General features: G+C 46.5%; 1 protein-coding gene across 6 annotated transcripts in view; it reads right to left on the bottom strand.

The window, feature by feature from the left end:
* The window catches only part of LOC147642333 (uncharacterized), a 102,458-nt gene that overhangs the window by 82,502 nt on the left and 3,833 nt on the right, over positions 1 to 16,123 (bottom strand). For all 6 annotated transcript variants that reach the window (XR_015266995.1, XM_086805369.1, XM_086805335.1 and 3 more), the window contains one exon: positions 6,904 to 7,027. Coding sequence is in view for 1 of the 6 variants with exons in the window: in XM_086805353.1 (XP_086661479.1) it covers positions 6,904 to 6,925 (22 nt within the window). In the remaining 5 variants the exon portion in view is untranslated. The remainder of the gene's footprint in view (positions 1 to 6,903; positions 7,028 to 16,123) is intronic.

Below are 16,123 nucleotides of genomic sequence, written 5' to 3' on the forward strand. Positions count from 1 at the left end.
CATGCAGTAGATCACGAAGTGTGTCCCTGTTCGCGGAGGTGACTGGACTCTCAGCTCGCGCTTTATTTTTTCGAATGCAGTTCACCCCTCCCCTTCATCCCCCTTGGTTAGGTCCCTCCTACAGGCTTGGGACTGCCTGAGGAGTTTTTTGGTACACATCCCCCCGCGTTCAGCGGAGGAAACTAATCGGCAGCCCATTCTGTGGAATGATTTGATCTTAGATGTGCATGGTAGGCCTCTTGGGGCAGCTATGCATATTCTTTGGGCTAGCTGGGAAACCCTTTGCCCCACAGTGTTGGCTTGGAAGAGATTTCAGAGCCTCACCGAAATACAGAGATTGGATCTCATGCAACATTTGAGAGGCTCTAGTCAAAGGATTGCACAGATTGATGCAGCCATTCCCAACCACTGGATTACTGGATCTTTTTTAGAAGAGTGTCATCATTCTTGGTTTGGGGTTTTTTCTAGGACAGGTGTTCCTCTTCACGTTATGGGTTTCCCCTTGCCTAGGGAGGATGATGTACCGGTCTTTTTTTCTATACAGGATGGATGGCAGCTGGAGAGATGTGACGTGCAGGACCTTATTGAGGGCCCCAGATTCGTTGAGTCAGAGTTGTTGGCAAGTTAGGGAAGCACGTCTTTGTTGAACACCCCCCCGGGATGATCACAGAGAGTGTAAGCCTTTGGTTGTATGGTGGCTGCCCTATCAGACATTTGCATTGGGACCCCGGTGAGTGGGAGTGGAAGGATGCTTGTAACCCTTTGAAAAGCATGCCTTTATTTAGTTATACGGTGCGGAATGCCAGCCATCTTATCTTGGGACACAATCAGAGTGTCCCTACTCTTAGACCCCATTGGGAATCTTACAACATTTCAACTGACATTCAGAGAGTATTTTGGCGGAGATTGTGGCATTCTTATAGGAAGCCACAAACTTCCTCCTTTATTTGGGTTTCTCTTCATGGTGGTCTCGCCACCAATCAGTGGAGGTCTGTTACTGGTGCTTGCCCAGCATGCCCTAGATGTGCAGGAGTTTCGGAGTCAGTTTACCATTGTTTATGGGAATGCAGGGAAGCACAGAGGGTTTGGTCTGCGATTGCACACCTCTTTGGTAGGATTAAGAGGGATGCTATCATTTCTTTTGGTTCTATCATTTGGTTGACACAGGCTGGGCCTCAACTGAGATTCGAGGGGACTGACAGGAGCTTGGCCATTATGGTTAGGCAAGGAGTTGCTCGGCAGTGTTGTCTTCAGGATTTGCCACTTTCACACTTTGTCCCTCCGGCATAGAGGTTAGACAGCTCTTGGGAGATTATTGCTAGCATCTCAACCTTGAGTATCTGGAAGGCTAGATGCATTGAGGCCATTGAGGGTACTCCCGTTCTTGTTTCTCAGTGTCTTTGAAGGATTTGGAGTGATATTATTCACACCATTATGGCTACCTCGGCCAGAATCGAGGGATCTTCGAGGGCTGCGAAGAGGAAGCGCGGCCAGTTTATGAGAGAGTGGGACATTGGTATCTTTTTCACATCCTCTCATTCGGAACCCTATTGGCAGCACAAGGCTCTTGATTGGTTGAGATCTCCACCTTGCTTGGTGTGAAATCTCCATTTTGAAAAAAAAAATCATACTTAATAGAAGTCTCCTTTTTGAAAAATAAAAATAAAAATAAACTCTGCTCAGGATCTCTGAAAAGATCACTGCTCTCCTCCAGAAAACTGGAAACTCCTGTCACAGAAGAAAGTCTCCACAGATACAGAACAGCTCCGGAAACTCATCCTCAAGTGAAGTAGCTGGAGAAAAGCCCCCTCTGAGTGTAGAAAACTCCTGTGGGAAGCAAAACGCAGCCAAAACATTGCTATCCAGCAAAAAATAGCACTCCACCGCCAACAGAAGGCAAGGAACATGTAGAAACTGGGAAACCGTGTAGGCCAGGAACAAAACACAGGTATAGATGCTCCAAAATCAGCAAAACGCTGACTGAAATCTGAAATTCAGAATCCTCCTCAAGTACCAAACTACCTCCAAAGCCACAATCCAAACAGAAAACTCCCTCTGCAAGTGATCTGTGTCCACTAGAGAAGAAAACGCAGCCAAACAAGGGCTACAAACCTGAAAATTCAGGCCAACCAGTGTCCACACCTCCTATGAGGAAAAACGTTGAAGAGAAGGTACCTTCGGGTCCAACAGATGAAGCCCAAGTGAAGGTAGAGCTACCAGCAAGATCGGTTCAGAAAAACGCAGCAACCATGGTTGCAAATCTGAAAACGCAGACGTATAAGGGGCTGTAGAATAGGCTGAATATGGAAATGCTGAAGCCTCAGATCAAGAACTACTGCAGAGAACTGTCGGGGGGGGGGGGGGGGGGGGGGGGGGGGAGGAGGATGGCACGAGATAACCAGAAGGGACAGGCAAAAAGGAGCCCAGAGATCTCCAAGATCAGGGCTAGGGAAAGCAAGCCCAAATAGGCCAAAAACGCAGCCTGTTTGGGACAACTATGTTGCTGTCCAGACCTGAAAATAAAAACACTTGAGAACCTTGGAAGGTGCCGCCAAGAAAGGGCAGGTATGCTGTCTAGAAAAATGCCCCTGTCAGGCTGCCTAGAAGCTGCCAATTGACGCCTTGATGAGGAGGAACTACAGCCCACTGAAAGAGGGATGAATCAGTCCTTGAAAATCTGAAACGCAAGCTTCATCTGGTGAAAAAATGCAGATCTGTCCATGGGTAGAAAAACACTGATCTGAAGTGGTAGAGGAGGGAGCATCCAACGCTGACAATCACCAGCGCTCTGATACCATGATAGAATGTGCAGCGGAAGAAGGGAAAGTGGAAACACAGAAGAGAGAGTGAGAGAGAGAGATGGAGAGGAAACACAGGTGAGAACCTGCTCTCAATATCATCAACAAAAGGAATACATGTCCCGAGCAAGAGGGGAGAACCTCGTATGTGAGGGACTGTAGCTGGACAAGCTAGGCAAGCAATGCAAGTAGTGAAATATGAGGGAGGCATGCCGGCTATATATACTAGTACATGTAGGCAGCCAACTAGAGCAAAAGAACCTCCACGACTGGGAAAAATACCCAGGACCATAAATGGGAAATAAATATGGGTAAACCTTCCAAGGCTCAATGCCGGGGCTTCAGAGCCTCACCGGAGTACAGAGATTGGATCTCACGCAGCGTTTGAGAGGCTCTAGTCGGAGGATTGCACAGATTGATGCAGCCATTCCCAACCACTGGATTACAAGATCTTTCTTGGAAGACCGTCATCATTCTTGGTTTGGGGTTTTTTCTGGGACAGGTGTTCCTCTTCAGGTTATGGGTCTCCCCTTGCCTAGGGAGAGTGATGTACCGGTCTTTTTTTCTGTACAGGATGGATGGCAGTTGGAGAGATGTGACGTGCAGAACCTTATCGAGGGCACCCAGATTCGTCCAGTCAGAGTTGTTGGCAAGTGAGGGAAGCACGTCTTTGTTGACCCCCCCACCCCCCCACCCCCGGGATGATCACAGAGAGTATTAGCCTTTGGTTGTATGGTGGCTTCCCTATTAGACATTTGCATTGGGACTGCGGTGAGTGGGTGTGGAAGGATGCTTGTAACCCCTTGAAAAGCATGCCTTTTTTCAGTTATACGGTGCAGAATGCCAGACATCTTATCTTGGGACACGTTCAGAGTGTCCCTACTCTTAGACCCCATTGGGAATCTTATGGCATTTCGACTGACATTCAATGGGTTTTTTGGCGGAGATTGTGGCATTCTTATGGGAAGCCACAGATTTCCTCCTTTATCTAGGTTTCTCTTCATGGTGGTCTGGCCACCAATCAGTGGAGGTCAATTACTGGTGCTTGCCCAGCATGCCCTAGATGTGCAGGAGCTTCGGAGTCAGTTTACCATTGTTTATGGGAATGCAGGGAAGCACAGAGGGTTTGGTCGGCGATTGCACACCTCTTTGGTAGGATTAAGAGGGATGCTATCATTTCTTTTGGTTCTATCATTTGGTTGACACAGTCTGGGCCTCAGTTGAGATTCGAGGGGACTGACAGGAGCTTGGCCATTATGGTTAGGCAAGGAGTTGCTCGGCAGTGTTGTCTTCAGGATTTGCCACTTTCACACTTTGTCCCTCCGGCACAGAGGTTAGACAATTCTTGGGAGATTATTGCTAGCATCTCAGCCTGCAATATCTGGAAGGCTAGATGCACCGAGGCCATTGAGGGTACTCCCGTTCTTGTTTCTCAGTGTCTTTGCAGGATCTGGAGTGATATTATTCACACCATCATGGCTACCTGGGCCAGAATCCAGGGGTCTTTGAGGGCTGCGGAGAGGAAGCACGGCCAGTTTATGAGAGAGTGGGAACATTGGTATCTTTTTCACGTCCTCTCATTCGGGACCCTATTGGCAGCACAGGGCTCCTGATTGGTTGAGGGAAGAAATCCTCTATCTACCAGCTTACAAAGTACAAACTTACACTGCACCTCCAGGTCAATGATGTTCAATCCTCCCTCTTGCTTAGGCATAGTAATGGTATCCCAAGCCATTCTCGCCCTAGTGTGTACAGTGCCATCTAATACTCACCAAAGGAAGTTCCAAATGAGCCGATGAAGCTGACCAATGGATCCCTTATGAAGCACGACATGACAAAGCAAGCAGTCGCTAGTAGCACTTGGTAAGCTACCAAGGCTCTAGAGAACAAATCAAGCTTCCTGCTACTCCAATCGGAAGTTTGCTTTTAATGCTCATGAACATAGGAGCGAACTGTTGTGCCGGCGAGATGTCAATGCCAACCTCACAGCCAAGGTATCTAGTACTGCATCCTCTCTTAATCCAAGTAAACCCCATATCCAAACCCCAATCTGTTTGCTCACTAATCCAGAATCTCTCTGATTTGTGCTGCCATCTCCAAAACAGTGTGGAAAGCACAGAGGCATGCTTGCAAAGCCTCCAAAAACATAGCAGTATCATCTACTAACTCAGAGTCCAGTAACTCCTCTGTACGGAGAGAGAGCCTGAGGCCCAAAACTCCTAGGGTAACTCTGAGAAACCCGCTCATAGCCTCCGCTACTATAAGGTAAAGTAGTGGAGCTAAGGGGCATCCCTACCTCATAGATCGGGAGATCTGAAAGCGCTCACTACGCACCCCACAGGCTAAAACTGTGGAGTGGACCTCCCTATACATGCAAGAGACCCCTCTGATCTAATCCTGTGAGAAACCCACCCATGCCATGATGCCTTGCAAGATATCCCAATCCACTCTATCATAAGCTTCTTCAAAGTCTAACAAAAGAATGGCAAGGGGTTGTTGGATAGAGAGGCAGTCATTTGACGTGGATTCCTGGAGGGCGACAACAATTTGGAACACGTGGCTGTTTGAAGGAACTAAGGATGACATTTGACTCTGCGTGTGCTGTTTCGAGCAAATGGTGTGGCTCCAAGTGGATGCGACCATCGGAAGGCAAGCCGAGCACGTGTAATTGGGTAAGCACGATGCCGAGCAGTACAACAGTCGATAGACACCACCGAAGATTGAGGGGATGCTGTCGGGCACAGTGTTAGTCGACAACAACTGTTTGTTGGCAACCGCATGTTGTTTTGAAGAAGACAATGGTGGCGAGAACCTAGATGCATAGCACTGTAAAGAAGAGGATGCAGTATACCCTAGACATGGATTCCTGGAGGACGACATAAATTTGAAACGTGTGGCTATTTGAAGGGACTAAGGTTGACATTTGACTCCGCAGCAGTTTGAAACGGGCGGGCAAAACTAGGCGCGTGCCGTTTCGAGCAAGTGGCATGGCTCCAGGTGGATGGGTGACCATCGGAAGGCATGCCGAGCATGTGTAATTGGGCGAGCACGACACCAAGCAGTACAGCAGTCAACTGACGCCACCGAAGATTGAGAGGACATTGTCGGGCACAGTGTGAGTCGATGACAACTGTTTGTTGGCAACCAGCATGTTGTTTGAAGAAGACAATGGTGGTGAGAACCTAGATGCATAGCACTGTATGATGATGAAACCTAAATCAGAGGATGCAGTAAACCCTAACAAGGATTACAGTAAACCCTAATTTGAGAATAAGAGATGCGGGCAGGGAGGAGATGGTGCCATAAATTGCTACATCTGTAGAAATCTTGCGTGCCTAATTGAACTAAGGAGCAAAGATTAATGGAAATGAATTAGCAAAGAACAATACTCACAAATGTGGAGGCAAATAACTCGTACTTAATTGATCAATCCAAAGACGCAAGTACATGCCCTTTTATACAACTTTTTAAAGCACTTCACACCATAGTTACCACGGAACGTCGTTCCGCCTTCCTGGAACGCCGGAACGCCATTCCGGGCGAAGGCACGTTCCCGGAACGTCCCGAAACGTTCCGGAAAAAAAAAATAAAAAAATTTAAGTTTTGCTTGTAGAAATGTATGTTCATGTCTTGGGGGAGCAAATATTATGAAGCATATTTGGCTATCCGTATACAAAAAGTTACATTTTTTTGTGTCATATGCTGACATGTCATATGACGTGGCGTTCCGCAACGTTCCCGATCCGCTCCCGTTCCCGTTCCCGCTCCCGTTCTAGCATCCGACGTTCCCGGAACGTTCCCGTTCCGCGGTAACTATGCTTCACACCCATCTCCATATGGGATAAACTCACACACATCTCCTCTCCCCTCTCAATCACAACCACAGTTACAACTCATAAAAGCAAGCATTTGACCCTGCTATATAGTCCTACCTATGACACTTCAAAAAGTTAACTTTGATTTAAAAAATGTCTTTATTCCACCTAAAAGCATGATTATTCTCCACAAGATTCTTGTTTCCCACTTTGAACTACTTTTAAAATAAAAACTAAAAACTGCATTTTGTTTATGAATTCATCGATGAATCATTTTTTCTACGAGGTACCTTGTGCCTGCAGTTTGCTCATATTTTTCTAGCATAGAAAGCTGGTTTGAAAGATCGCCATCAGATATTGAATCATGTTTTGTCCTCTCCGGAGTGATGCTAATTCTTGTTTTTCCCACTGTGCCTACATTGTAGAAGCTGAAAACTTGTTTATCTCAAAAATAATCTCATCGCTTAGTATAAAAATCTTCATCCAGAAAAATAACCAAAAAAAAAGAATAGTTTGCATGCTTTTGTACCAGGTAGAAGAGATGCTCAAAACACTAGTGGTTCTCCTGAACTTCTGAAGGAATTTCTAAGTGTGTCCATATATAATGACATTCAGTCTACTCATGGAACAGATTTTCGCATCAGTCACATGGATCCCCACAACTGCCTCAGGCTTTCCTGGAGTCGAGACAACTAGCACTTGAGGGACACCCTGGAGTATGCCCCAATTTTCACTTGGTTCTCAGGATATGGGCTCCACATGGACTGCCTCCCACCCCTTCAATACAGTTTGGACTCCCCTTTTCTCCAGCTCACTCATGAAGACACCAACCGGGTTATGGATCACAGAGCTCCCACCAAAGATGCACTTCTACAGAGATCACTTCCTCGGGCTCATTGAGGATGGATTCATCCAGCAGCCGAGCTACATGAGTGTTCACATGTCCCATGCCATGCAAATTGTGATTGTCCAAATACAAGTTTCATCCCCCAGCCTTAGAGTGGACACGAGGAAATTTGGGCGGATCTTCAGAGCCAGGGAGCTCGTGCAGAGACCCAAGGAAGAGAGGATCTTCAGAGCCAGGGAGCTCGTGCAGAGACCCAAGGAAGAGAGGATCTGCCAATTATGCCACGCAAAGATTGAGACAAAGGAGCATCACACAGCATCACACTATGCGATCCACGGGATGTTTCACCCTCTATTCCATGAGAGATCTGGCCCACTTTCCAAGATCATTGACTTCCCAGACCAACTCTGCCTAGGGGTCTTCCTGCTCGAGCTTTGCAAACACAAAGACACTTTCTTCAAAGAGCTTCGGCCATAGCCAGCCTGACCCCTCCCTTGCCAGCCAACCATCACCAGGACCTAGGAGGAGGAGGACGCCCTTCAGTGCATCCCGTGGACCCACCTCAGGCTGTTGCAGACCCACCCCTCCCAAGAGGAGTTCCTTGGACCGGGCCTCCGCATTCCAACATGCCCGGCGCCCACCCACACCCCCCCCACACACCCCCCCGGACATCGCCCACGATCCCCTCATCAGCTCCAAATCTAGGACATGCTCCATTGCCATCAAGCTACCTTTCCACGTGACGTAGCTAAGGGAGCATAGTCACAGGGGACGGGGGGGACGAACCCCTGGGGAACGCCGTTCCATAACGGACTGGAACGGAGACGGGATGGAGACGGATGGGGGACGTGCGAGTCCAAGGTGTAACAACAGGACGGCGTTTCGGGGACGCCAGGACGGCTTAGCATGTGGGACGAGACAGAATGGGACGGTCAACTGACCATTGGGCGCAATTGACTGTTGTAGCCGTTGCGCATTGTAGCCGTTGGGCGCATTGTGGACGTTGAGCAGCCCCTCCCCACTTGGCCCATGGCTATAAGCAGAGCTTAGAGCCCCCATGCTATAAGAAGACTTTAAGAGACGCCTCCTTGGCACTTGCTCTTAGCTCTTGCCTCTCGTCGCTCGAGTCTCCTTCAAAAGCTTCAACCTTGGCATTTGCTCAAGGCTCAAGCTCTCAAGTTTCAGCACTCCTCAAGCAAGGCTGGAAGCTCATTGGCTCAAGCCGCTCAACACTCCTCAAGTGGGCATTGGGCAAGGCTCAAGCTCTCCTCAAGTGGCATTGGGTAAGTTGTAATTTCAAGTTGTCACTTGTAGCCTTGTTGCTCTCCTACACTCACCTCTTGCTCTAGCCTCTCCATTGGCAAGCGCACGCCGCACACACACACACACACACACTCACCTCTTGCTCTCCTACACTCTTTCTCTTGCTTTCACCTCTTGCTTTAGCCTCTCCATTGGCAAGCATACACACACACACACACACGCGCACTCACCTCTTGCTTTAGCCTCTCCTGCATCTCTCTCCTCCACTCACCTCCATTGCTCAAGCCTCCTTGGCACTTGCCTCCATGGCATCTTCATTGCGACCATCTCCCGCACCTCGTTCTTTCCGGCGGCGCCAATATGAATAGTGGAAGGAGGACCGAAGGTTGGTCTTGGTGGGAAGAGGTCAACTCCTTGGCACTTGCTTCCATGGCATCTTCATCGCGACCATCCCCTGCACCTCGTTCTGGCGGCGCCAATATGAATAGAGGAAGGAGGACCGAAGGTTGGTCTTGGTGGGAAGAGGTCAACTCCGATCATCCCGGAAGTGGAGGAGGCTCTCGCCCATGGTCGTGCAAGCTATGTCGATATAGGCGAATGGGTGGGGCGAATAAAGTGAGAGCTCACCTCTTGCATGAGCCCGGTCATGTGGTCCGATTTTGTGATCAAGTCACACCGGAGACGAGGAGGCTTCTTGAACGCATTGCCGCACATGAGGCCTTGCTTTCAAGGAGGAGAGTGCCGCATGTGGCCGTGGATCCCGTAACACTAGTGAGGCCATCCCAAGGTTCAGCATCCACTTCATCGGCACCCGCGGCCGCATCACCCGCCCCACAAGAACGGGCCCCAACACCATCCTTCTCCATGCCGACCGCATCCACACACTCACGCCGGCAAAGTACTCTTGAGGGTAGTTGGGACCCCAAGAAGAAGGAAGAGGTGGATACGGCCATAGCCCGCTTCTTCTTTCACGACCACATTGCTTTCCATGCTGCCAGAGGTAATCAAGAATTAAGATGTCTAGCTTAAGATCTATCATTTTACAATGTTCCTCTTACTTGAACTTTGAACTTTGAAGTTGATTGGTTATTAAATTATTCATTTTTTGTGGATAGATCGGACTACTTCAAGGTCATGGTGAAGAAGATAGGGGAGTATGGTCCAAACTATACGCCCCCATCATCAAAGTCTTTACGCGCACCACATTGCTAGAGAAGGAGAAGAGGATTGTGGAGCAAGCAACAAAAAACACGAAGCAGCAATGGGCAAGGAATGGAGTGTCCCTGATAGCCGATGGATGGAGTGATACGCGGAAGACATCCATGGCCTTGTCGCATATTCCCGCAGTGAGATGTACTTCATCGCCTCACATGATGCTTCTGGGACCGAGAAGAGTGCTGATGTGCTAGCAGCAGAGTGGGCTAGTGGCATAGAGATCACTGGCCCAGACCTAGTTGCGGGCTTTGTTGCTGATGGGGAGGTTTCAAACAGGGCAGCCGGAGCGATCATCGTGAGCATGTACCCCAACATCACTGTGTCATTTTGCATGGCACATTGCTTAAATAATCTCTTGAAGGATATTGGGGACTTGCCATGGATCCGGCCTATCATCCAAGTGGGCGGCCAAATAGTGACATTTGTCACAAACCATCAGTTCCTACGCCATGAATTCTCCAAAAAATCCAGCCATCAGCTCCTCAAATACTCAGATACGAGGTTTGCCTACAACTTCTTGATGCTCCACCGATTGAAAGAGTGTAGTATCAGTGGCTAGTGTATCCATAAGTTAATGACTTTGCGAACAAGGATACACACATGGTCATTCATTAGTGACGAGTTCACTTCTTCACCATTGGCTTCCACTGAGAGAGGAGCTCTATGTCTTGAACCCAAGAGGCAGGCAACAAGAGATGATATATCGAATGAACCGAAAGTTTAGCCATTGATAAAAGGCCTCGTGCAGGTTGTTCTCTTCTAAGGCTCCAATCAACCAAACGATCAGAACAATCCAAATCTGCAATTGGTTCAAAAGGAGCAAGAAGCTCTCGAATAAGCTGCCAGATTGATCTATAATGCATCTCCAGACCAAATTTTCTGGCGGCAACCACAAAAAAAAGCACATGGCCACCAGCATCCAAAACATCATGAATAAGATAAACTCCTTTCTTTGAAAGGAAATATGCCTTCCTAGGCTCACGTAGAGCCAAGGGTACATCAAAAGCCTTTGACCAATGAATACTCTCAAGGCGAAGCGAAGAAGATTGCGCATTAAGCCTGGGATTCCAAAAAAGATATTGCGTAACCTGTTTCCAGGCAAAAATTAACTTAGATGAAAGAGGGCAGCCGACAATTTTTCCATCGAAATGGCTGAAAATTGCATCCCAATACGTAACAGTCCACTTTCCAAAAGCAGGTGAAGACATAGACACACACACACACACACACACACATAAGAGCATACATTCATACAAAGGCCTGTGTACTGAGTTTTTGTCAGAGCTCCAGAGATACAAGGCAGACTCAACCATAATGAAGGCTAGCACCAAGAATCATATAGATATACACACACACACACACACACACACACACATATATATATACATATATATATGTACCTAGATGAATCCAAGAACATGCCCAAATTCACCTTTTAGAAACCTGCATGTTCTCATGGTAGTCAACCCACAAGACTATATATATGTTTATATATACATATTACATATATATGTACATACATATGTACACACACACACACACACACACACACACACTTTTTTTTTTTTTTGTGGAATCATAGGTATATTAGATTTACAAGATGACTATCCAAAGTAGATAGTCTCAAAGTACATCAACTGAAGATGTCAATATAAGACAAATATACATCATGATCTATTTGGTCAACCTGCATGCAATCGAAGAAAGATTGATGCAGGGAGTACCGAAAGAAAGAAAAAGCAGAAAAAGCCGCATCACCGAAAACTCCATGGTTGCGAACTTTCCATAGTGTCCATAAAGCCCAGTAGCGCACCCATGAGAAGAAAAGAGTGAATTCTGGTCTCGGCAAATAAAGACCAAATAGCCAGAAAAACTTTCCAAATTTCATATTTGGAAATCTAGCCCGCAGAAGCTGGATGATAGGAAGAAAAAACTGACGAGAAGAAGGACAGTTCCAGAAAATATGAATGACTGTCTCCCTGGAAGCAGAGCATCTACGGCAAGTGGATGAGGATATATGTCTGCGTGCCAGAAACTGTCCTGAGGGAATAACAGCCAAAAGAACGCGCCACAAAAAAAGCTGTTGTCGAAGAGGAAGCTTTGAATGCCAAACAGATCGCAATCATCTTTTCCACCACAAAGACGACCGATGCATATGCCAGAAGAGATTTGCCCGTTCAGAAACCCAAGGCAATGGCAACAAATGTTTATACAGACCAGCAACTGTAATATCAGATAGCCTCAAGGGATGGCATGAAGAATCAAAAGAGAAGATAGTCCAATCTTGTAGGCGATCTCGAATTTCCAACACTGGAATCGGCAAAAAAGGCTGAAGCATCTGAATTATATCACGCCAAAGACGACGATAGTGAGGTCCCAAGCCATAATGTGCAGCAGCCTGTGGAAAAGAAAGAGGGGAGCCATCAGGATGGATGACATCTCCCACAGAGGTAACACCCTTTGAGTGGAGAAAATATGAACGCCGGGGTTCTTGCACCGCCAGGGGAACTGAAAATGCTTTGGACCAATGGATGCTCTCAGCGCGGAGAGAGTTGCCTTGTAAGGAGTCACGACCATTCCATTTTAAATTTGAAAGGACAAGCTTCCAATCAGCAAGTAAGCCAGAGATGAGAGGACAGCCCTTAATTTTGCCAGTAATGTAACCAAGAATAAATTCCCAATGAGTAGGTTGCCAATGGCCAAAAGCCGAAGTCGTCAAATGAAGTAATAAATGACGGATCATCGCTGTCCAAGGCTGAGTGCCTTCCAGAAATTGAAGCATCAGTTTACCTCTGTGGGCAAGAATATGCACCTGTAAATTAAGGATATTCAAGCCTCCATGCATTTTAGGGGTACACAAACGATTTGCCGAAAGCAAACGTACACTCTTTTTCCCCTGCTCCGATCTCCAGAATATCTCCAAGATGGTGGACATAAAGAATTTCAGCTCCCCCTGAGAAAACCTGATGAGAGGAAGGTAGAACTGAATATAGGCAACCAAGATGGATTGGAGAATCCGTAAACGAACATGCAAAGGCCATGTTGCAAGTTTCCAGTATTCCAACTTTTTCTTGAGCTTTGCCAAGACCCAATCTGTTTGTTGACGGCGAGTGGCTGTCCATCCCAAAGGATATCCCAAATGCCGAATCAAATGAGTGGAGTGAACTATTTCCCCTGGCCATAGCAAATTATGCCACTGTTTTGAATGCAAAGGCAGCAATTTAGATTTCTGAAAATTGATTTGTAGGCCAGCCGCAAGTGCAAACAAAGAAAGAGCCTGCATCAAAGTAGAGAGATCCTGATGTGTATTGCGAGGAGGAAAAAAAGAATCGTCAGCATAAGCTTGAGCAACCAACTGACGTCTATTCTGAATGTCCAATCCATGAAGACTGCCAGTATCAACCAAATGATCCATATAAAGAAGCATGGGATGCGTCGCTATAGCATACAAAAGAGCACTCAAAGGGCATCCCTGCCTAACTGAACGGTGCAAAGTCCATGATTCTGAGAGATCTCCTGACAATATACAAGCCGCCTGACTATCAGCATAAAGCCAGTAAATGATATTCTGCATTTTTTCTCCAAATCCCAGAGCACGCATGGTTTCTTGAATGAACCCCCCTTTAATAGTATCAAAAGTCTTAGCAATATCCACTTGCAATAATAAGACATCCTGCTGCGTGTATTTGGCATATTCAATGCCGATATAAGCATTTGCAATGTTATCTGTAATGTGCCTGCGAGGAATAAATCCATACTGTGCAGAATGAAGTCCATCATTCAAGTAACCCTTAATGCGATCGACAACCATTTTACTGATAATCTTGTATATCACCGGCATAAGGGTAATTGGTCTCCAGTCCGCCAAAGATTGACATAAGTGTTTTTTAGGCAACAGCTTCACTAATCCTTTTTTCCAGGAAGCTGGCATTTGCCTTGTCTCCCAGGCAATGTTTACCATACGCAGCAAAGGTAATTTGAGGGTGTCCCAATATGCAAGAAAAAATTCAACTGTAAGGCCATCCCATCCTGGAGCTTTCCATCGGCCACAAGACCTGATTGCATCAGACAGTTCTTGTTCAGAGAATTTTGTTTCTAGTTGTTGCGCTTGAGTAGCAGAAAGGATGGGAGATACATGCTGTAATAACTGATGACGTGCATCATACACTTCCATGGCGTGAGAATCATCATCATCAAATTGAGAGGAGAAATGGGCAACACAAATCGCAGCCAATTGTGCTCGGGTGGAGGTCCATGTGTCATCTGAAATTAAAGTGCGACATATAGATGCAGCTTGTTTTCTGGAATGTAAACTCCTGAAAATTTTTTTGGAAGAGCAGCCTTTGTCCAAAAGCGCCTTTTGTCGTGCCCGTATCTCCCATTTGACAAGCTTTCGATGATCATTTACCTGAATACAGTGACGAGCTTGACATAAAGAAGTGGCTTCAGCCAAAGTTAGAGAGCGAAGATGACTAAGCTCAATTAACGATTGGCATGTTTGCTTAGCATAAGCAACAGTCTGTCTCCAACCTTTCAGATACTGTTTACCATAATCACGGATGACTGATTGCATGCGAGCAATAAAAGCTGTCCATGCATAATCCAAGTCAATGAAAGATCGAGGAAAGAGTGGCTGACAGGCCTCAAGTATCAGTGCTTTGAATGCATCATGCTCCAGGTACCTATTATTGATGATAAGCAACCTTCGAAGTGGCAATCTGTCATCGGGCATGTCATGCAGATGAACTCTGAGCCATAAGGGTACATGATCTGAATATGTAAATGTATAATCTAGCCACAATTTGGTTGTGAGAGTATCATAATGAAACGGATCAAGCTGATACCATCGATCCAATCGAGCTTTGTAAGTGGATTGAGCATTATGTTGGAAGGTATACCCAGGCATCAGAGGCCGAGATTCTTTCCAAATATCAATCAAATTAAGCGTTGCTACAAAATCTGCCCACGAAGACCTCTCAGTAGCAAGCATATGTGTACGACCGGATGTATTATCACCAGGTTGAGGGGCATTATTGAAATCTCCACATATGAATGCTTTCTGTCTCCAAGGGTACAATTTCATTTGTTGCCATATCTGTCCTCTAGCCTGAGAGGATTGAGGTGCATATATCGATGCAAATTCAAAGATTTCACCCTGAATAAAGCACTGCATAACCATCCATCTGCCTTGGAAGTCATTAAATGCCATGACTGGCTGCAAATGATGTTTCACAAGAAAAAGCACACCCGAAAAGGCATGTTGGCCTGCATAAAAAATATCATAACCAGCATAATGGCCTTGCTGTCCAGCATAGTGATGTTGATTGTGTTCCTGAAGAGCAACGATATCTGGCTGCATATGCTTCAAATATGCCCAAACCATCTTCCACTTTTTAGGGTCACACAAACCCTGTACATTGAGAGTCAAAACTGTGATATATGACATCAGATTTATAGTGTATGTACAGCATGAACAAAAAAAGTAGCTCAAGCTTGCATTTCCTCCACAGGGTCTGCACCTCGATCAGGAGGAGGAATACCTATGAGACGGGTGGCTAGCAAGCTAGCAGCCTCTTCTTCGGGAAACAAAGTACGACCTGCAGTTACAGTAGCCCAGGTGATGCCAATTCCAGAATTTTCTTCCGGGGTATGTCCACTGTAGGAGGCTCCATTCCAAGTTCTAGAAGGTAAAGGACGCCTGGGGATAATTGTCCTGCGTGGTGGCTGAGAGGTTTCTTGAAGTATCTTTTCTTTTCCTTTTGGTGAAGAAGTAGAGGGATTAGCCACAGCTACATTCATATCAGAAGAGACTGGCACTTTGCCTTTTTCTTGAGGCATAACAGGAGTCTTCATACTTTTGTTTTTAATCCCTGAAGGACCAGGAGTGTCCTTATTTTGCATTGGGATGGGCAAGGCATCAGGCGGCATCTTATGGAGGACCAGAGGGCATTGAGATGCCATATGTCCAAACTTTTTGCACTCAAAGCATGCACCTGCAAAAAGACCCCATTTGAGTCTGAAAAATGCACTCCCCATGGAAACGTTATTTATGGTAACAGCATAAGATTCCGGAGTGGGCTGACCTGTGTCCCATAAAATACAGAATCGATTTGAGTTGCCATTTGGTCTAGGAGGGCATACAACCTTTCCTAGAGATGCTGCAATTTTAGGTAACAAGGAGGCCA

The sequence above is a fragment of the Cibotium barometz genome, chromosome 1 (assembly GCF_041138505.1).
Source record: "Cibotium barometz isolate CiBa-2024 chromosome 1, ASM4113850v1, whole genome shotgun sequence".
NCBI lineage: Eukaryota > Viridiplantae > Streptophyta > Polypodiopsida > Cyatheales > Cibotiaceae > Cibotium > Cibotium barometz.